Source organism: Coregonus clupeaformis, chromosome 37 (genome assembly GCF_020615455.1).
Source record: "Coregonus clupeaformis isolate EN_2021a chromosome 37, ASM2061545v1, whole genome shotgun sequence".
NCBI lineage: Eukaryota > Metazoa > Chordata > Actinopteri > Salmoniformes > Salmonidae > Coregonus > Coregonus clupeaformis.
This window is the reverse complement of record NC_059228.1, coordinates 22,734,348-22,758,272: the sequence shown is the minus strand read 5'-3', so window position 1 is coordinate 22,758,272 and position 23,925 is coordinate 22,734,348. Positions and strand designations below refer to the sequence as shown.

Here is a 23,925-nt window from a genome sequence, read left to right as displayed (position 1 = left end):
GATTCATATTCTAAGCCTGTGATTGTCTTTGCTTAACTGCACCCTCAGAGGGGTCGGAAACAACCGAATGCATCCGGCTGTTTAGGGGAAATGGAAAGAGAGCCTGTGACGCGACTTCCGCTTTTGCACGTTAACAAGGCGACACTCCATCTTAACTCCTCCACATTTACTGATTTGGTTGAACAGTGCAGAAGAGAACCCCCCAGAAATAAACCTCGCGCAGGCATTTATTTTATGCCTGCTATGTTAGGTTAGCTTAACAACCTTGACATAAAACCTGGCATTCAAACATGGCAACTAGCTCTTAGTGGGTCAGGTAACCCTTATGTAAAGATTGTAATTATTGTACATATGTGCTTCCTTGATTATCACGAGAGAGAGACAGAGAAACACAGATAGAAAGGATTGGTTAAGGACAGTTAAACAGTGCCTTTTATTATCGATGTAATCAGCTTCAACATTTAATTCAGACAGGTTTTACCAATACTCTACCCATACATTATTGTAAGCTTATATGAAGAGCATGGAGCAATGGTGTGGTATTTATGTCTGCTTCTTTTTTATCAAGATCACAACATATTGAATGTAAGTGTTGCTGAAAACTGTCGCTGGAAGCCAACTTCAATGAAGGCTTTTAGATTTGAACAACAATAAGGAATGCCTTAGTTATCTGTCTATTCAATAGCCATCTGCTGCCAGAATTCACTGCATTCCAAGCCCAATTGTTAGGCTTATAGCCTAACTACAAAAACACACAACTGGGAGCGACTCTTTAGCTAGAGGACTCCAGATATCTCCAGGAGTGATAAGTATAATTTTTGTCTTTATTTGTTGTTGTCTAATACTGTCTTTTTGCTAACTAGAGCCATCTACTTTAAGTGCTGCCTGTCTTCCAAGTGGCCTACTTGGTGTGTGAACTGCTGACTGCTCATAACTTGCAGGTGTTTGTTGACACATCAACCAGGATTAAAGGGCAGGGCAATTTGTGACTTGTTTTGGTAATCAGTGGCTGTATTGGAGAGGGAATGGTTTCTCCTCTCCTAGGGAATAAGCAATTAGTACAGGGAGGTGTGCTTTTCACCTCTGCTAGGCAATTAGCTATTAGTGTTAGGTATTCAGTCTCCCCTGGTTTCTCAACGGCAGCTGTAAGCGGCGGTCGTGTCAGTGGCGGTCTCGTCGGCAAAACTAAGACCATCGCCGAACAAGACGGTTCTGCCAAGTTGTTCTGCCGAGTTCTTCGAGGAAGGCTCCACACCACTCTCTCACTTGAGTATCTTACCTAGATATTTTCTGATGATCTCATTTGCTCTTTTGTAGCTTTGGCAACTATGTATGTTTTCTATACCTGTTCTCTCCTCTCCCTGTAGGCTTTACAGACACCTCTTGGCTGCAACCCTTCCAATTTAGTGTACCCTGAGCGCACAACCCATGTGGAATTCCGGGTCTCTGGCAGCGTTTGGAACTGTCGATTTGGGGACAAGAACGCAGAGTTCATCTCTGCCTATGCTGCCCTTCGGTCCCTTGACTTTTTGGCACTGACGGAGACATGGATCACCCCAGAGAACACTGCTACTCCAGCTGCTCTCTCTTAATCTGACTACGTTTTCTCTCGTAGTCCAAGAGCATCTGGTCGTTGCGGTGGTGGTACAGATCTACTTCTTTCTCCTAACTGAAGATTTCCTATTTTTTCCCTCTCTCACCTGTCCATCTCCTCATTTGAATTCCATGCTGTCACTGTCACTTGTCCACTCAAGCTTAACATTGTTGTCATCTTTCGCCCACCAGGTGCCCTTGGAGAGTTCCTCAATGAGCTTGACACCTTGATAAGCTAATTTCCTGACGATTGCTCACAGGTCTTCGTACTTGGTGACTTCAACCTCCTGACGTCTGCCTTCTATACATTTCTTTACAACTCTCTCTTTCCCATCCTTGCATCTTTTGACCTCACCCTTTCCCAATCCCCTCCAACTCACAAGGCAGGCAATATGCTTGACCTCATCTTTACTAGAGGCTGTTCACCTACCAATCTCACTGCAACCCCCCTCCAGGTCTCTGATTACTACTTTGTTTCCTTTTTTGTCTCCCTTTCCTCCAACCCTAATGACTCAGCCCCTACCCAGATGGTCATGCGCCATCGCAATCTTACTCTCTCCTATCATCTCTCCCTTCTGCTAAATCCTTCTGCCTCCTGATTCTGCCTCTTTGACCCTACTCTCCTCCCTTTCCGCATCCTATGACTCGCACTGTCCTCTTTCCTTCCGGCCGGCTGTGCCCTTCCCTCCTGCTCCGTGGCTGACTTATTGCGAGCTTACAGAACAGGGCTGCGGACAGCTAAGCAAAAATGGAGGAAAACGAAACTTCCGAAGGACCTATCATCCTTTCACTCCCTATCTACCTTCTCTTCCTCTGTACCCTTTGCTAAGGCCACTTTCTATCACTCTAAAGTTCAAGCTTCTGCCTCTAACCCTAGGAAACTATTTTCCACCTTATTTTCCACACAAAGTCACTCGGCTCTGTCATACCCTCACATGGTCTCCTATAATTGCTATGCAGATGACACTCACCCTCCCAGAGTGCAAAGAACCTCGGTGTGACCCTGGACAACACCCTGTCGTTCTCTGCAAACATCAAAGCAGTGACTCGCTCCTGCAGGTTCATGCTCTACAACATCCGTAGAGGACAACCCTACCTCACACAGGACGCGGCACAGGTCCTAATCCAGGCACTTGTCATCTCCCGTCTGGAGTACTGCAACTCGCTGTTGACTGGGCTCCCCGCTTGTGCCATCAAACCCCTGCAAGTTATCAAGAACGCTGCAGCCCCGCCTGGCTTTCAACCATCCCAAGCTCTCCCATGTCACCTTGCTTCTCTACACACTCCACTGGCTTCTAGTTGAAGCTCATGGTGCTTGCCTACAGAGCAGCAAGAGGAACTGCCCCTCCCTACATTCAGGCTATGCTCAAACCCTGCACCCCAACCCGAACACTCCATTCTGCCACCTCTGGTCCCCCCCCTCCCCTCCCCCTCCCCCTCCCCCTCCCTCCCCCTCCCCCCTCCCCCCCTCCCCCTCCCCCTCCCCCCTCCTCCCCTCCTCCCTCCTCGCTCTGACTTTGCTGATAGCTACTTTATTGAGGAAAAGTTTACTTACTATGCCTGTGATATGTGATTGTCCCACCTAGCTATCTTAAGATGAATGCACTAACTGTAAGTCGCTCCGGATAACAGCGTCTGCTAAATGACGAAAATGTAAATAATTACTCTATTCTATCAATTTTGTCGCCCAGTGTCATGCCCTGACTCAGGGGACGCTTATATGTTGAGTCAGGGTGTGTATATTCCTTGTTGTGCTTTGTCTATGTTTAGTATCTAGTATGTGTAGATCTATGTTGGCCGGTGTGGTTCCCAATCAGAGGCAGCTGTAGCTCGTTGTCTCTGATTGGGGACAATACTTAAGCAGCCTATTTGGCGCAGTCTAGTTGTGGGATCTTGTTCTGTGTAAGGTATGTTGTGTGTTCTACCTTGGACTTCACGTTTCGTTTGTTGTTTTGTCGTGGTGTTTATAAGTTAATAAACATGTACGTATATCACGCTGCGCCTTGGTCTGACCCGTCATTCAACGAACGTGACACCCAGTGTGTTAGTGAGAGTGTATGGGAGGAAAGAGGGAATGCGCAGCACTGTAACTCTGTGGAAGGACACGTGCTGAGAGAAAGGAAACACATGCTCTGTGTTTTTCCCATAAACTCTCCTCCTATTCTTTGTGAGGCGAAGGGGACTAGGCTGACTGTTGACTGGCTGCTAGTGATGACTGAACGCTGAACAATGGAGGACTGAAATAGATGAGACCTGGCAACTCTCCTCCACATCCACGATCCAACATGTCTGTCACATCTGGCCGGCTTGTGGCGATTGATTGTTCCAGCTGTCCTGGATCCAGAACGGTCACCTTCTTACGGGCCACCTTACATTGGCATTCGATTGTAGACCCAGTTGTCTTTCTGTACATATTAAGGATGGACTTGTGTGTAGGAGTCAAGATTCTTCAGCATCATGCTCAACCTTTATTCATCTTTCACCTTCAAGATGAATGCACGGTTACACTTATACAACCGTTTCGTGTGTACATTGACTACATTGCATGTTCATTGTATTTGCCAGCCCAAGTGAATCCTATCCATATGACCATCTGCAGTATACACACAGCTAAATCCCCGGCTTATATCAAGTAACATAAACAGATCTGTATCTCAGCGACAGAGGGACGGGTGGAGTAGTTGCGTGAACCCTGTGTTCTGTACTATACTGTATTGGAGGGAGCTGCTACAACCCAGGACTCTGAGGACTCTGCCTGTCCTGGGAGTTGGGGGCACAGGTGTTTGTTTCATCTAGGCATCTGAGGGAGAGGCAGGCAGGCAGGCAGGGAGGTTGAATGGGACCGTCTGTGCTGTTATCAATCTGCAGTGATTAGAGAGGCAGTGAACACACAGAGGACCTGAGGAAATGCAGCTGCCATGGGGCCATGACCTTTGACCCAGAGTTCAGTCCTTAGCGACGTGCCACCTCAGCAACCTTAGTGACTGGTTAATGAAGGACTGGTTAGTGTGTTGCTTAGCCATCTGGGGTCATTATTGGTGTGTTAGGCATGGACATTACCCTTGGTATGTTAAAAGGTGAAAGGTGCACTCTTTGTAAGATTTTGTGGGCTGCTTTTTGCTAATTCATCGTCTACATAATTTTTTTTCTCAAATTTGAACAACAATATGCATAATGTATTGGACAGCTCAGATTTTATTTTCTCCATATCAAACTCCAAATGTTGCCCCAAGTCTTTTGAACAGGAAATCATCAACAAGTGCTCAATTCTGAGCAGAGCAAAGTCTTCGGAACTTGGATTTCACACACAACTTTAAAGACCGTACCCCTACAACACAGACAGCATTCAACCTTTGACCTATGTCTTGCTCATGAACTATGGCCTATTCCCAGTATGAACACAGGACTTGGCAGTACTGGTAATGAGAGGAACAACAGGGAAGTGTACCATTTAGAGTTCAAGGTGTGTGTCTTGGACTGACTCCACGTCAGTTGTAAAGACTGGTAAACTTCATCCAGTACATTCTGCATCTTTCTAGTGCTCTGTGGGATGGTCTCTCAGTGTGTGCATTCTCCTCTCTCTGTCTCTGTGTGTGTCCACATGCTTGTTCCGGCTTTTCTGTAACACTGTGAACTTACAGAGGCCCAGCTAGCTGTCAGATTGCAGAGCCTGTGCAATTAATCTCCACACAATATCATCAAAGAGAACAGACAAGCGCCATTTTACCATTTGTCATGGGGGTTTATACACAATGTGAAACATGTCACTGAGTGTACAGAGAGAAGATAACAACATTAACAGCTCTCCTAACTTTATGGGCCAGGACAAGGAAACGAATGGGAGAGTTTGACGATGCTCTGACTGAACGATGGCAGATGCTACTTGTAGCTCCGCAACAAAACAGGCGGGAAGCTCCAGCCAATGGGAATTCCATGATCTGCAACAATTGTTCCACATCCCCGTGGCCCCTCACTGGATCCCGTGTGGAGAGAGTGATGTAAGCCCATGCCCAAATGGATTTCCCAGGTCATCTTGATCTGTCCGTCTGGCATTGGCTGGGGCAGTGATATTCTCTTGTCCTGCATTCTCTCCCAGTGACTCTCCTGGTTGGATTGACCTGCATGTACCAGTAATGGAGGTTTCAGAATACATGATCCGTAAGTGTGTTTCAGAATTTAAGCCATGGTGTGCTGAATCGCTCAGTCGACCATACTACAGACATACCACCCTTCACGGCGGCCCTGTGGGCACTAACAGGAAGGGGTGAGCGCCTGCCACACACCCAGCTACACATCTGTAAACATTTGCAGACGAGTGGGCTGCTGTCGCCGATGCTATCACAAGAACATTAGCTACATTTGCCAGGAGAAGAGGAAGGGGCTGATTGCAATGGATGGGGTTACTGAGTCAGTTGGGGTGACTGGCTGACCAACAGGGAGACAGCAGATTATGTTTGGGTGCAAATTCATTGTAATTATGCATTGTTGAAGCTTATTTTAGTGCAATCGTGAACTTTCTTACATGTTCTGTGTTGTATTACAATGAAGGTCATCAAGTCAGAACGGTGCCCCCTTCTTCTGCTGAATGAATAGCAAAATTGGGATATAATTTCAGAGGGATCTTGTTAAATCTGTTATCATTTTATCCAAAATAAGTCATAAAGGAGGAAAAGTAACCAGGACCTTGGAATACTATCCAATCTGGCATGAGACTGGAATGTGAAGGGACTGAAGGTATTGTACCTGTAGGTATTGTTCCCACAGCTGTTTATAAGCTTCTTAACGGTTGATGTTGCTGTTGTTCCTTTAGCATAGGTCTCTGTCAGTTATAATGGTATTTGGCATAGGTCTCTGTCAGTTATAATGGTATTTGGCATAGGTCTCTGTCAGTTATAATGGTATTTGGCATAGGTCTCTGTCAGTTATAATGGTATTTGGCATAGGTCTCTGTCAGTTATAATGGTATTTGGCATAGGTCTCTGTCAGTTATAATGGTATTTGGCATAGGTCTCTGTCGATGATCTAGCAGGAAGGACAACAAGAATGTTTGGAAAACTAATGGTGCTAGTCCTTTTTATAAAAAAAGAAGAAAAAAAGAAAGTACATTAATACAAAGTATTGATCATATTGCAGAGTTAAAAAGTAATAATAAATTGAGTAGGTAAAGGAAAATAATAAAAAACAAGTAAGCCCCCAACCTCCCATCCCACTCCCCCAACCCCACCCATCCATGTCTCCATCCAACCTTTCCATGCTACATTGTTGGGAGAAGTGTAATAATGTCATAAAAGAGATATGCCATGTTATGGTTTTGGGTCAAATTAATTTCTTCAGATGTTCTTGACCTTCTATTTCTCTCACGCACAACATCATATATAAGTATGTGGACACCTGCTCATCAAACATCTCATTCTAAAATCGTGGGCATTAATATGGAGTTGGTCCCCCCCTTTGCCACTCTACTGGGAAGGCTTTCCACTAGATGTTGAAACACTGCTGTGGGGACTTGCTTCCATTCAGCCACAAGAGCATTAGTAAGGTCGGGCACTGATGTTGGGTGCTTAGGCCTGGCTTGCAGTCGGCGTTCCAATTCATCCCAAAAGTGTTCGATGGGGTTGAGGTCAGGGCTCTGTGCAGGCCTATCAAGTTCTTCCACACCGATCTCGACAAACCATTTCTGTATGGGCCTCGCTTTATGCACGGGGGCATTGTCATGTTGAAATAGGAAAGGGCCTTCTCCAAACTGTTGCAGAATCGTCTAAAATGTCATTGTATGCTGTTGCATTAAGATTTCCCTTCACTGGAACTAAGGGGCCTAGCCCGAACCATGAAAACCAGCCCCAGATCATTATTCTTCCTCCACCAAACTTAACAGTTGGCACTATGCATTGGGGCAGGTAGCGTTCTCCTGGCATCCGGCAAACCCAGATTCGTCCGTCGGACTGCCAGATGGTGACGTGTGATTCATCACTCCAGAGAACGCGTTTCCACTGATCCAGAGTCCAATGGCGGTGAGCTTTACACCACTCCAGTCTACTCTTGGCATTGTGCATGGTGATCTTAGGCTTGTGTGCGGCTGCTCGTCCATGGAAACCCATTTCCTGAAACTCCCGATGAACAGTTATTGTGCTGATGTTGCTTCCAGAGGCAGTTTGGAACTCGGTAGTGAGTGTTGCAACCGAGGACAGACGATTTTTATGCGCTACGTGCTTCAGCACTCGCCGGTCCCGTTCTGTGAGCTTGTGTGGCCTACAACTTCGCTGCTGAGCTGTTGTTGCTCCTAGACATTTCCACTTCACAATAACAGCACTTACAGTTGCCCGGGGCAGCTCTAGCAGGGCAGAAATTTGACGAACTGACTTGTTGGAAAGGTGGCATCCTATGACGATGCCACGTTGAAAGTCACTGAGCTCTTCATTAAGGCCATTCTACTGCCAATGTTTGTCTATGGAGATTGCATTGCTGTGTGCTCAGTTGTATACAACTGTCAGCAACGGGTGTGGCTGAAATAGCCGAATCCACTAATTTGAAGGGGTGGCCACATACTTTTGTATAAATAGTGTATGTGTGTCAGCCTTGTAATGTGTTTGTGAATGTCTAACATGGTTCTGTGGCATCACAGAGATAGGCAAGTGTGTGAAATACCTTCATACCTGCACTTGAAAGATTTGATGGATGGATAACGATTCAGACCAGGACAGCGCTGATGTTGGTGTGTTTTCTGTGTCAGAGAGAGAGAGAGAGACCGACAGAGAGAGAGTCTGTACATGCCAATGTTAACTGCATTCCAATTGTGTAGCTTACAGTACTGAACACTTCTTGTACAATACGTGGATGACTGTGTATATCTTTGTTCAAACAGTCTGGCCTGTGCATGAGAGTCAACGTTTGTTTATGCTAGCTACATATGGGTGAATGAGCAAGGGAACAAACTTCACGCTTGCCTGAGATTTGAGCATTCCCTCCTCTGTCTCTTTACCCCTCCACCCGCCGTTTGATATACTCACCTAATCAGCAGTCTGGCATAGTGGGAGGGTGCTGAGGGGGGTGAGGGTAACATGGAATGAGGGTCTTCATCAGCGAGATGTGCGACCTCTAACTGTGGAGCACGTGGCATCTCTTTCCCAAGGTTAGGGAGGGGGATCCACTCTGAGGGGAGGAAATCCAACCGTCACCACTGCTTCGATTTATCAGCTTCCTTTTAAGATTTACTGCCTTGTCTGTCTCTACTTCCTGGAATCCACGGGGTAATACGGAGACACACTCATACACACTCATTTGTTTCTTGGAAAATAGGATACTGTAAAATGAATGTAGAAACTGGTTGAATGAGACTACTAAAGCTAAATAACAAAACATGGCAACAAGAAAAACATCAAAGACACAGATGGCTCTTAGCCTACCATAACAACAGTGTTGGGATTCTAATTACGGCAATCAAAAGATGCCATTGAAGTGAAAACGGCCACTTTAAAGTAGACATATTTCCTCATGCTGAGGGGCTTGTGGGTTTTCAGGCAGGGAATATGGGTTATCAAAGCACAATAAAGCTCAGTAAAAGGCCCTCCCTGTATGGAGGTTTGGAAAGCCCCCGTCCCATGCTACCAATTCCCCTGTCTCTGTTCTCCACTCTACCCCCGGGACCTCCAGATCCAGGCGCTGCTTTGGACCAGCCTGCCTGGCTTTCATAAAACAAAGACAATGACAGAATAGAGGGCAAAATCAGAGAGTACAGGGTTAGTGGCTGGCTGCATCTCCCTTTGTGTTTTCCAGTGTGAATGTAAAGAAATAGTCTTAAGAGGGCAAAACAGAAGATAAAAAAAGAGGGAGAATATCTTGGCATGAGGCGTGAGACAGAAGTTACCCACTCTATAATGGGTAACACTGCCAAACAGAAAGACAAAAACAAACTGCACTGTTACAGGATGCAGGGAAATGCCAGTTTAAGTCAGTTTGAGGGTTTATGAGGGTTTTGACATTTAATGGACATTCATTGGAACTGACATACGGAAATGACACAGTAAAATAATGAGTTTGACAGCCTATGACTCTTTATGACATCCAATCTGACACTTATGACAACTTATATAACACACTTATGACAACTTATATAACACATGCCATAGAGCGGTAACATCTGAACAGGGCTGTGTCTCAAACAGACCTCTGTACGAATGAGACCTCTGAGGTGATTGATTTGGTGTCAGGAGACGAGGAGGAAAGAGATCTATGAGTTAAAGCTGTGGTTTCTGTTTTCAACATTATGCACTCACCCCCCCTCTCTCTGCATCTTTCTGGTGCTCTCTCTCTCGCTCACAAACTATTAATAAAAACAAGGAAGTTCTCATTATTTTGAGAAGTTTGAGTAAAACCTGATGTGTAAAGTGGAAAACGACATGCTCATACAGCAGCCCCACCTAGACGAACACTATCTCTTCACCTCAAAGGCACCTCTATTTATTTCTGAAATAAGTCCACTTCTCACGTTAAGAGTGGCGTAATCGGGGTTTTCCACATGCACGAGGACACATCTAAAATCTTGTTAAAAGTTTAATCTCCCTTGTTCAGCAATATCCTGTGCTGCTATGCTATGGCAAACATACGGTTCTGCCATACACTCGTGGTAGCAAAAGCCTATAGAACAGGCAGAGGCTCTTGGGTAGAAGACACATGGGGGGCCAGTCTCCCTCAGAAAGGGGACGCTTCCCTTGAAGCAAATTTCCTCATTTTCTTCAGTTTTTCTTCTGTGCATACCATGGGACCTTTAGTGGTATGTCCAGCTGCCAAAACCAGCCACAAAACGCTTTCAAATTCATGTCATATGGGCTTGTCGCTGTTCTTCGCTCCCGTCACCCAAAGCCACTTGAAAAACTGCTGCCAGACAACAATAAAGGCAGAACACATGTACTACTGCAACATTCCTTAGTTTGGAGGTAACCATGGCTAAACGTCTGATCTACATTCTTTAATTCACATGTTATTGCTAAATATTTCCCCCGGCTTCTTTCTAATCAGACAACACAGGATGTCATGTTCAGTAAGTGAGGCAGAAATCTCTCACACGTACTGGAGTGTAGCCAATCGCTGAGACCGTTCTTAATGAGGAAATCAGCAGAGAGCAAATACAAAGGCAGTTCAGCATGAAGATAGGCTAAAATTGCTCCTCCAATAGAAATCAATCGATCACAATTATCGGCGATGTCATGGCGACGTTGGCTAGCTAAGCTCATGCACAGAAACACGTCATCGGGTCTAACGGTTGTGCAGGCCATCAAATCAAAGGCACTCTTTCGATATAAAGTTGTTTTTGACTAAAATGAAAACGTGTCAGTTTTTCAATTTCACAAAGTTGGAGTAATAACATGTTCAACTACTTAAGACGTTGAATCGAATCTAGGTTGTGCCTTTAGATTTCGAGAAAATTAACAACTAAGGAAAAAAATATCACTTTTGTCATTGACTTCTCAAACCCCGGCCTGGTCTGTTTGGTCTGTTTCGCAAGCATTCAGGGATTTCTCGTGATCAAATCAAATCAAATCACATTTTATTGGCCACATGCGCTGAATACAACAGGTGCAGACGTTACGCCTCTGGGTTTAGAAACTCTGTGATAATGGTTATACGTTCAGAATAAACCTGGGTCAAATATGTCCAATGCCCCTGATGTACTTTAGCTTGGTGTTTACACTTGGGTCTATTCCATTGGTTCAATTGTTCACTAAATCCAGTACAGCTCAAGTATTTGAGATTTGACATATGACATTTGACATATGGTCTGGTTCTGAAAGCATTCACTATTTCATGCATTATGGTGTTAATGTACAGTACTAGCTATGCTTTGATAAATAATCAGATTTTCAAGGGAACTTGCTCTAATGGCTCTCCCCCCCTCTCTCTGTCCGTGACTGAGGGATCTCTATGCTTACGACATGGGTTATTTGTTTCACATGACAGCAGTGGGCCAATATATTTCCTTGGCGGCTGCCGTGTCCGCTGTGTATTTTGTTTGGAATTACCTGAATTCCGTCTGCACTATGGGCCTGTAATGTAGAACTTAGTGACTGGCAGACAGAGAGGGGGAGAGAGATAGGGAGAGAGAGGGAGAGAGAGAGAGGAGAGAGAGGGAAAGAGAGAGAGAGAGAGAGAGGAGGGGGGGGAGACAGAGGGAAAGAGAGAGGGGGGAGAGAGAGAAACCATTACTAGGTGGTCTGGCATTGGGTGTGTGTGAAGGGGGGGGGCTCACTTGACCCCTATTGATCAGCCCTGCCCCTCTGGTTGTTAGAGAGAGGGGGTGGGAGGGAAAACCTTCACTCTCAGACACACACTTAACAAGTCTGGTGTAAAGTTTCAGCGAACCATCTGTGATCCAGTGTCTTTGTCCACTTCTGTCTCTGTCTTTCAAGAAACAACGGTTGTAGTGTGGGTATGTAAGCCTGTCCATACTGTCCACGGTGTAACAGAGTTAAAAGGAGTGCTTCTGTGTCTCTGTGAAAAAAAGACATTTAGGAGTGGACTAAAAGACAGAAAAAGACGGGTTGGTGCAAAAAGCTTTACATGTATAGTGACAGGTCCCAGACCTGATCTACTGAACAGTACTCCCGCTTTCAGCACTCCAACCAGTATGTATTGTATGTGGGGGTCAGCTGTGTGTTCGTGCGAGGGTGTGCGAAAGTCTGAGTGTGGAGGAGTGTGTTACACAACTGTACAGCCTAGGGTGAGAGAGCAGGCGGTCACAGATCTAATTACATAGAGAGCAGTGTGAGTGACACCCCTACTAAGGGAGTTGTGAACATAGTCCTTCGCCAGACATTTCCTGCCTATGCCACTAAGTCTCTGGGCCTTACATCAGAACAGAGTTATGACAGTCACTAAGGACCACTAATTAACCAATACCTGCTTTTTTGCTTAGGAGGAGTGTCTTCCCTCCAAAACCTCTTGAAATTTTCCCGCCACAGGATTTCCCTCATACAATTCAAATACAATGGATTTCCCTCATACAATTCAAATACATTCAGATTTTAGTTTGTTGAACACTTTTTGGGACAAAAATGTTATTTTCCAGTAAGAAAGTAATTCAGCTTTTTTCTCTACCCAACCACGGCTACTGTCGCTAACCAAAAGCTGTCGTATAAACAACAAAGAACACAGAACACACAAGAAAAAGAGGAACACAGAAACAATAACCTTTAGACATACAGAACTTTTGAAAATACTCACACCCCTTGACTTTTTCCACATTTTGTTTTTTACAGCCTGAATTTAAAATTGATTAAATTGAGCTTTTGTGCCACTGATCTACAGTACACACAATACCCCACAATGTCAAACTGGATTTTTTGTTTTGTTTACATTTTTACAAATTAATAAAAAATTGAATGCTGAAATGTCTTGAGTCAATAAGTATTCAACCCCTTTGTTATGGCAAGCCTAAATACGTCCAGTAGTACAAATGTGCTTAACAAGTCAAATAATAAGTTGCATGGACATACTCTGTTTAACATGATTTTTTAAAATGATTACCCATCTCTGTACCCCACATACAATTATCTGTAAGGTCTCTCAGTCAAGTTGTGAATTTCAAGCAGAGATTCAACCACAAGTGAGGTTTCAAAATACCTCGCAAAGAAGGGCACCTATTGGTAGATGGATAAACATTTTAAAAAGCAGACACTGAATATGCCTTTGAGCATGGTGAACTTATTAATTATGCTTTGGATGGTGTATCAATACACCCAGTCACTACAAAGATATAGGTGTCCTTCCTAACTCAGTTGCCTGAGAGGAAGGAAACCGCTCAGGGATTTCACTATGAGGCCAATGGTGACTTTAAAACAATTACAGAGTTTGATGGCTGTGATAGGAGAAAACTGAGTTACTCCACAATACTAACCTTAATGACAGAGTCAAAAGAAGGTCTGTACAGAATAAAAATATTACAAAACATGCAATAAAGTAATACTGCAAAAAATGTGGCAAATAAATGAACTTTTTGTCCTGAATACAAAGCATTATGTTTGGGGCAAATCCAATACAACACATTACTGCATTGTGGTAGATGCATGATGTTATAGATATGATTGTCATTGGCAAGGACTATGGTTTTTTGGGGGGATAAAAATAAATGGAATAGAGCTAAGCACAGGCAAATCCTATCGGAAAACCTAGTTCAGTCTGCTTTACAACAGACACTGGGAGACAAATTCCCCTTTCAGCAGGACAATAACCTAAAACTCAAGGCTAAATATACACTGGAGTTGCTTACCAGCACGACATTTGTATTTGTATTTATTATGGATCCCATTAGCTGCTGCCCAAATTAAGGCAGTTATATACAATATTTAAAAAAAACATTACATTACACAACAGATTTCACAACACATTAAGTGTGTGCCCTCTGGCCACTACTCTACTACCATCTATCTACAACACGAAATCCATGTGTACGTGTGTGTATAGTGCGTATGTTATCATGTGTGTGTTTGTATGCGTGTGCCTGAATGTCATACAATGACATTCTAGACGATTCTGTGCTTCCAACTTTGTGGCAACAGTTTGGGGAAGGCCCTTTCCTGTTTCAGCATGACAATGCCCCCTTGCTCAAAGCGAGGTCCATACAGAAATGGTTTGTCGAGATCGGTGTGGAAGAACTTGACAGGCCTGCACAGAGCCTTGACCTCAACCCCATCGAACACCTTTGGGATGAATTGGAATGATGACTGCAAGCCAGGCACAATCGCCCAACATCAGTGCCCGACCTCACTAATGCTCTTGTGGCTGAATGGAAGCAAGTCCCCGCAGCAATGTTTCAACATCTAGCGGAAAGCCTTCCCAGAAGAGTGTTGGCTGTTATAGCAGCAAAGGGGGGACCAACTCCATATTAATGCCCATGATTTTGGAATGAGATGTTCGACAAGCAGGTGTCCACATACTTTTGGTCATGTAGTGTATATTAGTGTTTTATCTTTCATTAATCCCCCCCCAAAAAACTTTTTTTTTCTTCCACTTTGACATTAGAGTATTTTGTATAGATCATTGGAGAAAAAAAGACAATTAAATCAATTTTAATCCCAATTTGTAACAAAATATGGAAAAGGTCAAGGGGTGTGAATACAGTCGTGGTCAAATGTTTTGAGAATGACACAAATATCTTCACAAAGTTCGCTGCTTCAGTATTATGAGATATTTTTGTCAGATGTTACTATGGTATACTGAAGTAATATTACAAGCATTCCGTAAGTGTCAAAGGTTTTTATTGACAATTACATTAAGTTTATGCAAAGAGTCAATATTTGCAGTGTTGACCCTTCTTTTTCAAGACCTCTGCAATCCGCCCTGGCATGCTGTCAATTAACTTCTGGGCCACATCCTGACTGATGGCAGCCCATTCTTGCATAATCAATGGTTGGAGTTTGTCCGAATTTGTGAGTTTTTGTTTGTCCACCCGCCTCTTGAGGATCGACCACAAGTTCTCAATGGGATTAAGGTCAGGGGAGTTTCCTGGCCATGGACCCAAAATGTCGATGTTTTGTTCCCCGAGCCACTTAGTTATCACTTTTGCCTTATGGCAAGGTGCTCCATCATGCTGGAAAAGGCATTGATCGTCACCAAACTGTTCTTGGATAGTTGGGAGAAGTTGCTCTCGGAGGATGTGTTGGTACCATTCTTTATTAATGGCTGTGTTCTTAGGCAAAATTGTGAGTGAGCCCACTCCCTTGGCTGAGAAGCAACCCCACACATGAATGGTCTCAGGATGCTTTACTGTTGGCATGACACAGGACAATCGAATCAACTTTAGGAGACGGTCCTGGCGCTTGCTGGACTTTCTTGAGCGCCCTGACACCTTCTTCACAACAATTGAACCTCTCTCCTTGAAGTTCTTGATGATCAGATAAATGGTTGATTTAGGTTCAATCTTACTAGCAGCAATATCCTTGCCTGTGAAGGCCTTTTTGTGCAAAGCAATGATGACGGCACATGTTTCCTTCCAGGTAACCATGGTTAACAGAGGAAGAACAATGATTTCAAGCACCACCCTCCTTTTAAAGCTTCCAGTCTGTTATTCTAACTCAATCAGCATGACAGAGTGATCTCCAGCCTTGTCCTCGTCAACACTCTCACCTGTGTTAACGAGATAATCAATGACACGATGGCAGCTGGTCCTTTTGTGGCAGGGTTGTTTTTTGGGATTAAGTTCATTTTCATGGCAAAGCGGTACTTTGCAATTAATTGCAATTCATCTGATCACTCTTCATGACATTCTGGAGTATATGCAAATTGCCATCATCAAAACTGAGGCAGCAGACTTTATGAAAATTAGCATTTGTGTCATTCTCAAAACTTTTGACCATGACTGTACTTTCTGAAAGCACTGTACATGCCCCACCACCACATCTAAATGCCTAGGTGACAGACACATTGTTTGAACAGAGTTGTTTCATGTGAAGATCATGGCTCAGGGGTAAACGTCTCTTGTGATCCCAACCCACCGTTATCTGTCATGCAGATGGAGATTGTGTGGTGAAGGAAGCCTGACAGTAAAGTAAATATACCACACCTTACACTGTTGCATCTTGTCAGGTCCTCTGCTACTGCTATTTCAGTGCTACTGGGATGGGCTACAACATATAGAGACGTGTTGGGGTTTAGACAGTCTACAGAAGATCACGTAGTTCAGAAATCTGTTTTCAACTAGCTAACTGTCCACATTGGAGAAATAGCAGAGTAACTTAGCTGCGGGTGCCAACCAGTGGCAGTTCACTAGTTCGGCTTCTCGCCATCTGACGAACATGTCGGAAGGGAGATGTAGTTGGTAGAATTTGGTATAAGGGTCAGTCGTGGATCGGGGTTGTTAGCTGGCCTTCTGGCAGGGTCAGCCCCCAGTCGTGAACTGTGGTTGTGCTGAGCCTTCTGCTTGATGATAGTGGCAGGGTGGCTGTTATGTGCTGCCGAGGTGGCAGCTCCGATCTGGAAGGAGTGGGAGTAGAGGTGTGCAGGGAAACCGGTGTGGGAGATAATGGTCTTCAGGTGTGACTGGAACCAGTGTCTGGTGACGGGGTGGCGTCTGTCTGTTATGGATAAAGTTCGTGAGGGGAGTAGTAAAGGGCACTGTATTGAATGTAGGAGGACAGGGAGTCAAGGTGGTTGAGGAGAAAAGGGATGTTGAATATGCCTTGGGAAGGCCGTTGTGTGTTGCTGTGGCTGCTCCTATCCAGACGGAGAGGCCTTCAGATGTGTTTGGAACCAGTGTCTGGTCATGGGGAGGTCTCTGTCTGTAAGACCTCCCCGAAGAGCACAGTTAGTGGAAGTGGTCCAGCGAAGAAACCTGAAGATGGTGAGTGTGAGGATGGTTTCCAGGGTTCAGTTGGTGTGGAAAGAGAAGAGGCCGGTCCTGAGACTGGTGATACTGATGGAGAGGATATTGAAGGTAATGGGGAGCTGGATGAGTGCGCTGGAAGGTGGTTGCCTCTTACGGATGCCCCCTTGCTAGGAGCGTGTTCTGCATGAATTGGAGGTTACTGAGGCATGCCCTGATGGTGGTGTAGAATGAGCGGAGGTGGGATGGTTGCAGCTAGGGACATGGAGCTGCAGAAGGCTCGGTCAACAGCAATGGAGGGGGCATGGTTGGGACTCAGCGTGGAGGGGGCCATGGCTGTTGGGTGGAGATGGGCGCTGAGTTCCGGCTGCAGGAAAGAAGGTGAGCGAGGACAGGAGGCCCAGTCCGGGCTCAGCATGGGTGCAGCTCATGCAGAAAGGTAGATGGGTGTGAGGTGGAAGCGGACTGGCTGATCGAGAGAAGGTGCATGCAGGAGCCTCTGTCTTGGTGTAGGTGGGGCCCATTTGCGGAAGACCATGGAAGGAGGCTCTGTCCAATCTCGGTTTGGAGAAAGCCATGCGATGGCTGTGGGGATGACGTGGGAGCAGTGATGTAGTCAAGTCACTAAACCTCAAGTCCGAGTCGAGTCCCAAGTCCCTGGTGTTCGAGTCCCGGTCCGAGTCCTGTACACTCTAGTCCAAGTCGAGTCCCAGATCTCTTGGTAGTGCTAAGCCAGTGTTTCCCAACCCTGGTCCTCGAGTACCCCACCAGTACACATTTTTATTCTAACCCTGGACAAGCACACCTGATTCAACTTGTCAACTAATCATCAAGCCCTCAATGAGTTGAACGAGGTGCGTTTGTCAAGGGCTACAACAAAACTGTGTACTGTTGGGGGTACTCAAGGAGCAGGGTTGGGAAACACTGTGCTAAGCTGTGGTCTGATAATTTAAAGCAGGGATGGGCAGCTGGCCCCCCTTTTGAAGGCCCGCAGGGGGGGCCTACCAAATGAGTTCCGTTTTTTTGTGGCCCCCACCCAATCAAAGTTGCCCATCCTTGATTTAAAGCTACATTTGGTAATGTGTTGTACAATATGAAGGCTACCTAGGTAATGCAATAGCTATCTAACATTTGCTGTTGTAGCTAGCATGTTGAATTATGCAGGAAAGAGAGACTTTCTGACAACTTGTCACTGGTCCAAGTCCGAGTCAACACTGGTCGGGTCCGAATTGAGTCACTGCATGGAGACACTGCCTGGAGATACTACTTGCAGGGCCGTAACCAGGGTTTGAGTTTTAGTGCGGTCCGGAAGGGGTTTTTCTGTTCTCCATATAGCATTTGATTTCTTTTTTATTGTATTGTAATGAAGAAAATGAGCTTCAACTTTCAAAACATTTCCTGGGGGGCAAAACCTTGCGGCAAAACAATTCTACACATTTTGCCATGGGGCAGAGATTTTTTTGTTGTTGCAGTTTTACAGCTAATTTCCTGCAATTCTACACATTTTGTAATGACTTCAAATTTTATCTGAGTGAGAATGACTAACAAAATCAATGGGGGCTCCCTGGAGGTCAGGGCTCCTGGGCACATGCCCTGCATGTGTAAAGGACATCACGATGCTAGCTTAGCGAGTACCACTTCCTCACGATTTGACCCATACCTGGTGCTAACTCAGGACCTCTGCCTTGCTAGCACACAGGACCGCCTTCCTGAAGCGTCTTACCAGTCGGCGCAATGCGAAAAGCTAGCTATTCGCTGGCGCAAGTGGGGACACTTCAGGCTGAGGAGTAAGTTTCACACATCCCCATGTGCTACACATGCCCGGTCGGTATTTGGCCATGATTACTATACGTTTAAATAGCTGGCTAGACTACCAAAAATGTTTCGCTGACATGGCTAATTAAGTGAATGTCAGCGACTGACATAACAAGGAAAAAACTGCTGATGCCGAAACAAATTTAGAAGTTGTACCAGATGTATTCTACTATTCTTACTCTCAACCTGATTGAGTTCCACAATTTTTTAAATAATAATAATAAGTAGGACCACTTATGTCACTTATTCCTGGAACCGGCACTGAGTGCCACATCACTGTCTATCTCAGTAGCCTACTATGTAAAGCAAAGTTATGAGACCTTAGTAGCGTAGTTTTTGCTCCAGTTGAAGTAGGCTCCAGTTGAAGTAGGCTCCATTTAACGTTAGCTTTTTACTTAATCCTTCTAGCTGTCTAAGTAATACTAGCCCTTCAACATTACTGCAATAGAAGTCTCTGTCTGCAGCTAGCCACCTAACTGACTGACATCTATAAGCAACTATTTACCAGTTGTGTACTCATTCTCTGAGTCGTTTGGGGGATGTCTGTAGACACGGCAGGAGTAGCAGGACGGTTTTAAAATTGCCTTTTGTCCGGCATCTCTCAAACACACTGTCAGCAGCGTCTCTTGCCTACTTGAGCCGACTGCAAGCCGGGGTTAGCAGTTTGAGTTCGCCGTATGAGAGAGTTAGCTGTTTGAGAGAGAGTTGTGAATGTGCTGCTAAAGAGGCAAATCTGGGAGGCAATTCCAGGGGTGGCAGGCGAACATAACAAACAAACAACTGTTCATGATTTCACTCGCTGGCAAAGAGGCATGTACAATTAGAACTCTGTCAGATCAAGAATATAATAGTTCTGAGCTTTGTTCAACGCTGGGATCAATATTTAGATGTTGACCCATAATTAATTTTCTTTGTGTACAAAATATTTTGGACACACCTACTCATTCCAGGGTTTTTCTTTATTTTTACTATTTTCTACATTGTAGAATAATAGTGAATACAACAAAACTATGAAATAACACATATGGAATCATGTAGTAAGCAAAAAAGTGTTAAACAAATCAAAATATATTTAATATTTGAGATTCTTCAAATAGCCACCCTTTGCCTTGATGACAGCTTTGCACACTCTTGGCATTCTCTCAACCAGCGTCATGAGATAGTCACCTGGAATGCATTTCAATTAACAGGTGTGCCTTCTTAAAAGTTAATTTGTGGAATTTCTTTCCCTCTTAATGCGTTTGAGCCAATCAGTTGTGTTGTGACAAGTTAGGGGGGGTATACAGAAGATTGCCCTATTTGGTAAAAGACCAAGTCCATATTATGGCAAGAACAGCTCAAATAAGCAAAGAGAAACAACAGTCCAACATTACTTTAAGACATGAAGGTCAGTCAACACGGAACATTTGAAGGACATTTGAAGTTTCTTCAAGTGCAGTCGCAAAAACCATCAAGCGCTATGATGAAACTGGCTCTCATGAGGACCGCCACAGGAATGGAAGACCCAGAGTTACCTCTGCTGCAGAGGATAGGTTTATTAGAGTTATCAGCCTCAGAAATTGCAGCCCAAATAAATGCTTCACAGAGTTCAGAGTAACAGACACATCTCAACATCAACTGTTCAGAGGAGACATGTGGGGAAGGTCATTTGATGGCTGTGTGGTGGAAGCGGGAAGCTTTGTTTCTGACACGGCAATAATGCTTATACTGATATTACACTCTCTTATTTTGTCTTTCACATAAACCTGGACCATATGGCGAGCCTGGACCATATGGCAGGAGGTCCAGGGTTTGGTCCAGGCAATGTGCCAGAGCTCCCAAGTTGGACTGGCGAAGTTGTACATCGGTGAATGAGCCAAGCCATCCACTCGACCTGGTTGCACTAGAGTGCAGCACATCGAATGGCAGATGGTGCGTTTGCCACAGAGGAGGCAAAAGAGACGAGATGTGGAAGGGGTGAGAAAGTAGTGTAAGGAAGTCCCAATCCCCAGTCCTGGACCGAGGTTGTGCCGAACCCACCTTCCTGGTAGGGTCCACCCCCAGCTGTTGACTGGAGCTGTGCAAGACTGCCCAGCACAGGAAAAGGCCCTGGTCATGGACCAAGGTTGTGCTGGACCGTGCAGTACAGGGAAGGTATAAGTGGAGATATGGTAGTTCTTCCAGGAGCCGGTGAAATCCACAAATTCAGCAGGCGCAGCCGATGGACAGGTGGCGAGGCCGGGCCAGGCTGGGGCACCGTAGGGAACCTGGTCTGAGGCAGCTGGCGCTGTCAGGGGCCAGGTGGGGTGGACAGCAGGTGGAGGCAGCCAGTCGAGAGGATCCGATGGGGCCACCAGGACAGCGGCGAGATGGGAGGGGGAAGTGGCAGAGAAGGGGGAAGGCAGCCGAGAAGAACGGCGAGGGAGGAGGGTTGATAGTGGCCGAGAGGAGCCGCCAAGAAGGTGAGAGGGCCCACCGGTAGCGATCTTCTGCTTTGTCTTCGTTTTCTCCTAGAGGAAAGCGAGAGTAGAATAGGAGGCTGCAATAGAGTTGGCAAAGCCCAGGAGCTCTAGCTCGGGGTAAGCCGAGGGTGGAACCACGGTAATGGACCCTGGCAGTGAGGCAGCATGCCGGGCCAGTCACAGTAGGAGCCATTGACCGTGGTGAGGTGGCGGACATGGAAAACCAGACCAAGAACGAAGGCAGGGAGGAGAATATTCCACAGGGTCATCATAGGCAGAATATTCCACAAGGTCATAATATTCCACAAGGTCATAATAGGCAGAATATTCCACAGGGTCATCATAGGCAGAGAGAAAAACAGAAGCACAAGTTACTGTATTACGACATGAAGGCACATGACAACACAAGCTAGGGGCTGCAGGGCCTAATGGATGCTGCACTGCTGGATGTGGGGGATGAAAGCAGCCATGGGAGAGATAGCTATGCAAAATAGATCCTGAAATTCTGTATCAAAGAGGTTTGCGTGGTTATGAAAACTGGGAACAAAGAGTGGAGCAGAGAATAGGCAAGCAGGCCACAGCGCGAAGTAGCCAACAGGTGGTGGTCCCAGCGTGGGCCAGTTGCAACAAATGGTGGGCCAAGCCAGCCGAGAGCTGGTCGACGGCTCAGCACAAACTTGCAGTATGGACCATTCGTTAGGCAGATGTACAAAGGAGTGAAGATGGATGCTGTTTAGGAGGGTGGTTGATTAAGCAAGGGTATTCAGGTGAGTGAGGCAAGCTTTTGGCTAATGAAGATTGGATGCATGTGAGCAGATTGGTGTGGTCACGGCTCTAAGTCCATATATGGAGTTCCTTGCTAATAAGCCGCATTCCAATATGTGTCTGGGAACATGTATGGAGTTCCTGCACCAGGGCTGCGTTCCAATATGAATGTCGGTGCCCATGTCCAGTGACGGAAAAAAGTATTTGATCCCCTGCTGATTTTGTACGTTTGCCCACTGACAAAGAAATGATCAGTCTATAATTTTAATGGTAGGTTTATTTGAACAGTGAGAGACAGAAAAACAAAACAAAAATCCAGACAAATGCATGTCAAAAATGTTATAAATTCATTTGCATTTTAATGAGGGAAATAAGAATTTGACCCCCTCTCAATCAGAAACATTTCTGGCTCCCAGGTGTCTTTTATACAGGTAACAAGCTGAGATTAGGAGCACACTCTTAAAGGGAGTGCTCCTAATCTCAGCTTGCTACCTGTATAAAAGACTCCTGTCCACAGAAGCAATCAATCAATCAGATTCCAAACTCTCCACCATGGCCAAGACCAAAGAGCTCTCCAAGGATGTCAGGGACAAGATTGTAGACCTACACAAGGCTGGAATGGGCTACAAGACCATCGCCAAGCAGTTTGGTGAGAAGGTGACAACAGTTGGTGCGATTATTCGCAAATGGAAGAAACACAGAAGACCTGTCAATCTTCCTCGGACTGGGGCTCCATGCAAGATCTCACCTCGTGGAGTTACAATGATCATGAGAACGGTGAGGAATCAGCCCAGAACTACACGGGAGGATCTTGTCAATGATCTCAAGGCAGCTGGAACCATAGTCACCAAGAAAACAATTGGTAACACACTATGCCTTGAAGGACTGAAATCCTGCAGCACCCGCAAGGTCCCCCTGCTCAAAAAAGCACATATACATGCCTGTCTGAAGTTTGCCAATGAACATCTGAACGATTCAGAGGAGAACTGGGTGAAAGTGTTGTGGTCAGATGAGACCAAAATTGAGCTCTTTGGCATCAACTCAACTCGCCGTGTTTGGAGGAGGAGGAATGCTGCCTATGACCCCAAGAACACCATCCCCACCGTCAAACATGGAGGTGGAAACATTATGCTTTGGGGGTGTTTTTCTGCTAAGGGGACAGGACAACTTCACCGCATCAAAGGGACGATTGATGGGGCCATGTACCGTCAAATCTTGGGTGAGAACCTCCTTCCCTCAGCCAGGGCATTGAAAATGGGTCGTGGATGGGTTTTCCAGCATGACAATGACCCAAAACACACGGCCAAGGCAAGAAAGGAGTGGCTCAAGAAGAAGCACATTAAGGTCCTGGTGTGGCCTAGCCAGTCTCCAGACCTTAATCCCATAGAAAATCTGTGGAGGGAGCTGAAGGTTCGAGTTGCCAAACGTCAGCCTCGAAACATTAATGACTTGGAGAAGATCTGCAAAGAGGAGTGGGACAAAATCCCTCCTGAGATGTGTGCAAACCTGGTGGCCAACAAGAAACGTCTGATCTCTGTGATTGCCAGCAAGGGTTTTGCCACCAAGTACTAAGTCATGTTTTGCAGAGGGGTCAACTACTTATTTCCCTCATTAAAATGCAAATGAATTTATAACATTTTTTACATGCGTTTTTCTGGATTTTTTTGTTGTTATTCTGTCTCTCACTGTTCAAATAAACCTACCATTAAAATTATAGACTGATCATTTCTTTGTCAGTGGGCAAACGTACAAAATCAGCAGGGGATCAAATACTTTTTTCCCTCACTGTATGGACTTCCTATTCCAGGCCACATTCCAAAATGAAAGTCTGTGCCCATTTATGGAGTTCCGGCTCTAAGGCTGCATTCCAATATGGAGACAATGCCCATATATGGAAGTTCCTGCTGTGGATTTGATGTGTTGTCTGAAGTTTAATGCTCTCCTCCCTTAAACTGCATTATAAACTACAACATAGGCAGGCAGACAGACAGGCATGCA

At 45.4% G+C, this 23,925-nt stretch overlaps 1 protein-coding gene across 1 annotated transcript in view; it reads left to right on the top strand.

Annotated features, from left to right (window-relative positions):
- The first annotated feature begins 20,921 nt into the window (after positions 1 to 20,921).
- LOC121553260 (NK1 transcription factor-related protein 2-like) overlaps positions 20,922 to 23,925 on the top strand; it is a 28,965-nt gene continuing 25,961 nt past the window's right edge. The window contains exon 1 of the mRNA XM_041866281.2: positions 20,922 to 21,162. Coding sequence (XP_041722215.1) covers positions 20,922 to 21,162 — 241 coding nt within the window. The remainder of the gene's footprint in view (positions 21,163 to 23,925) is intronic.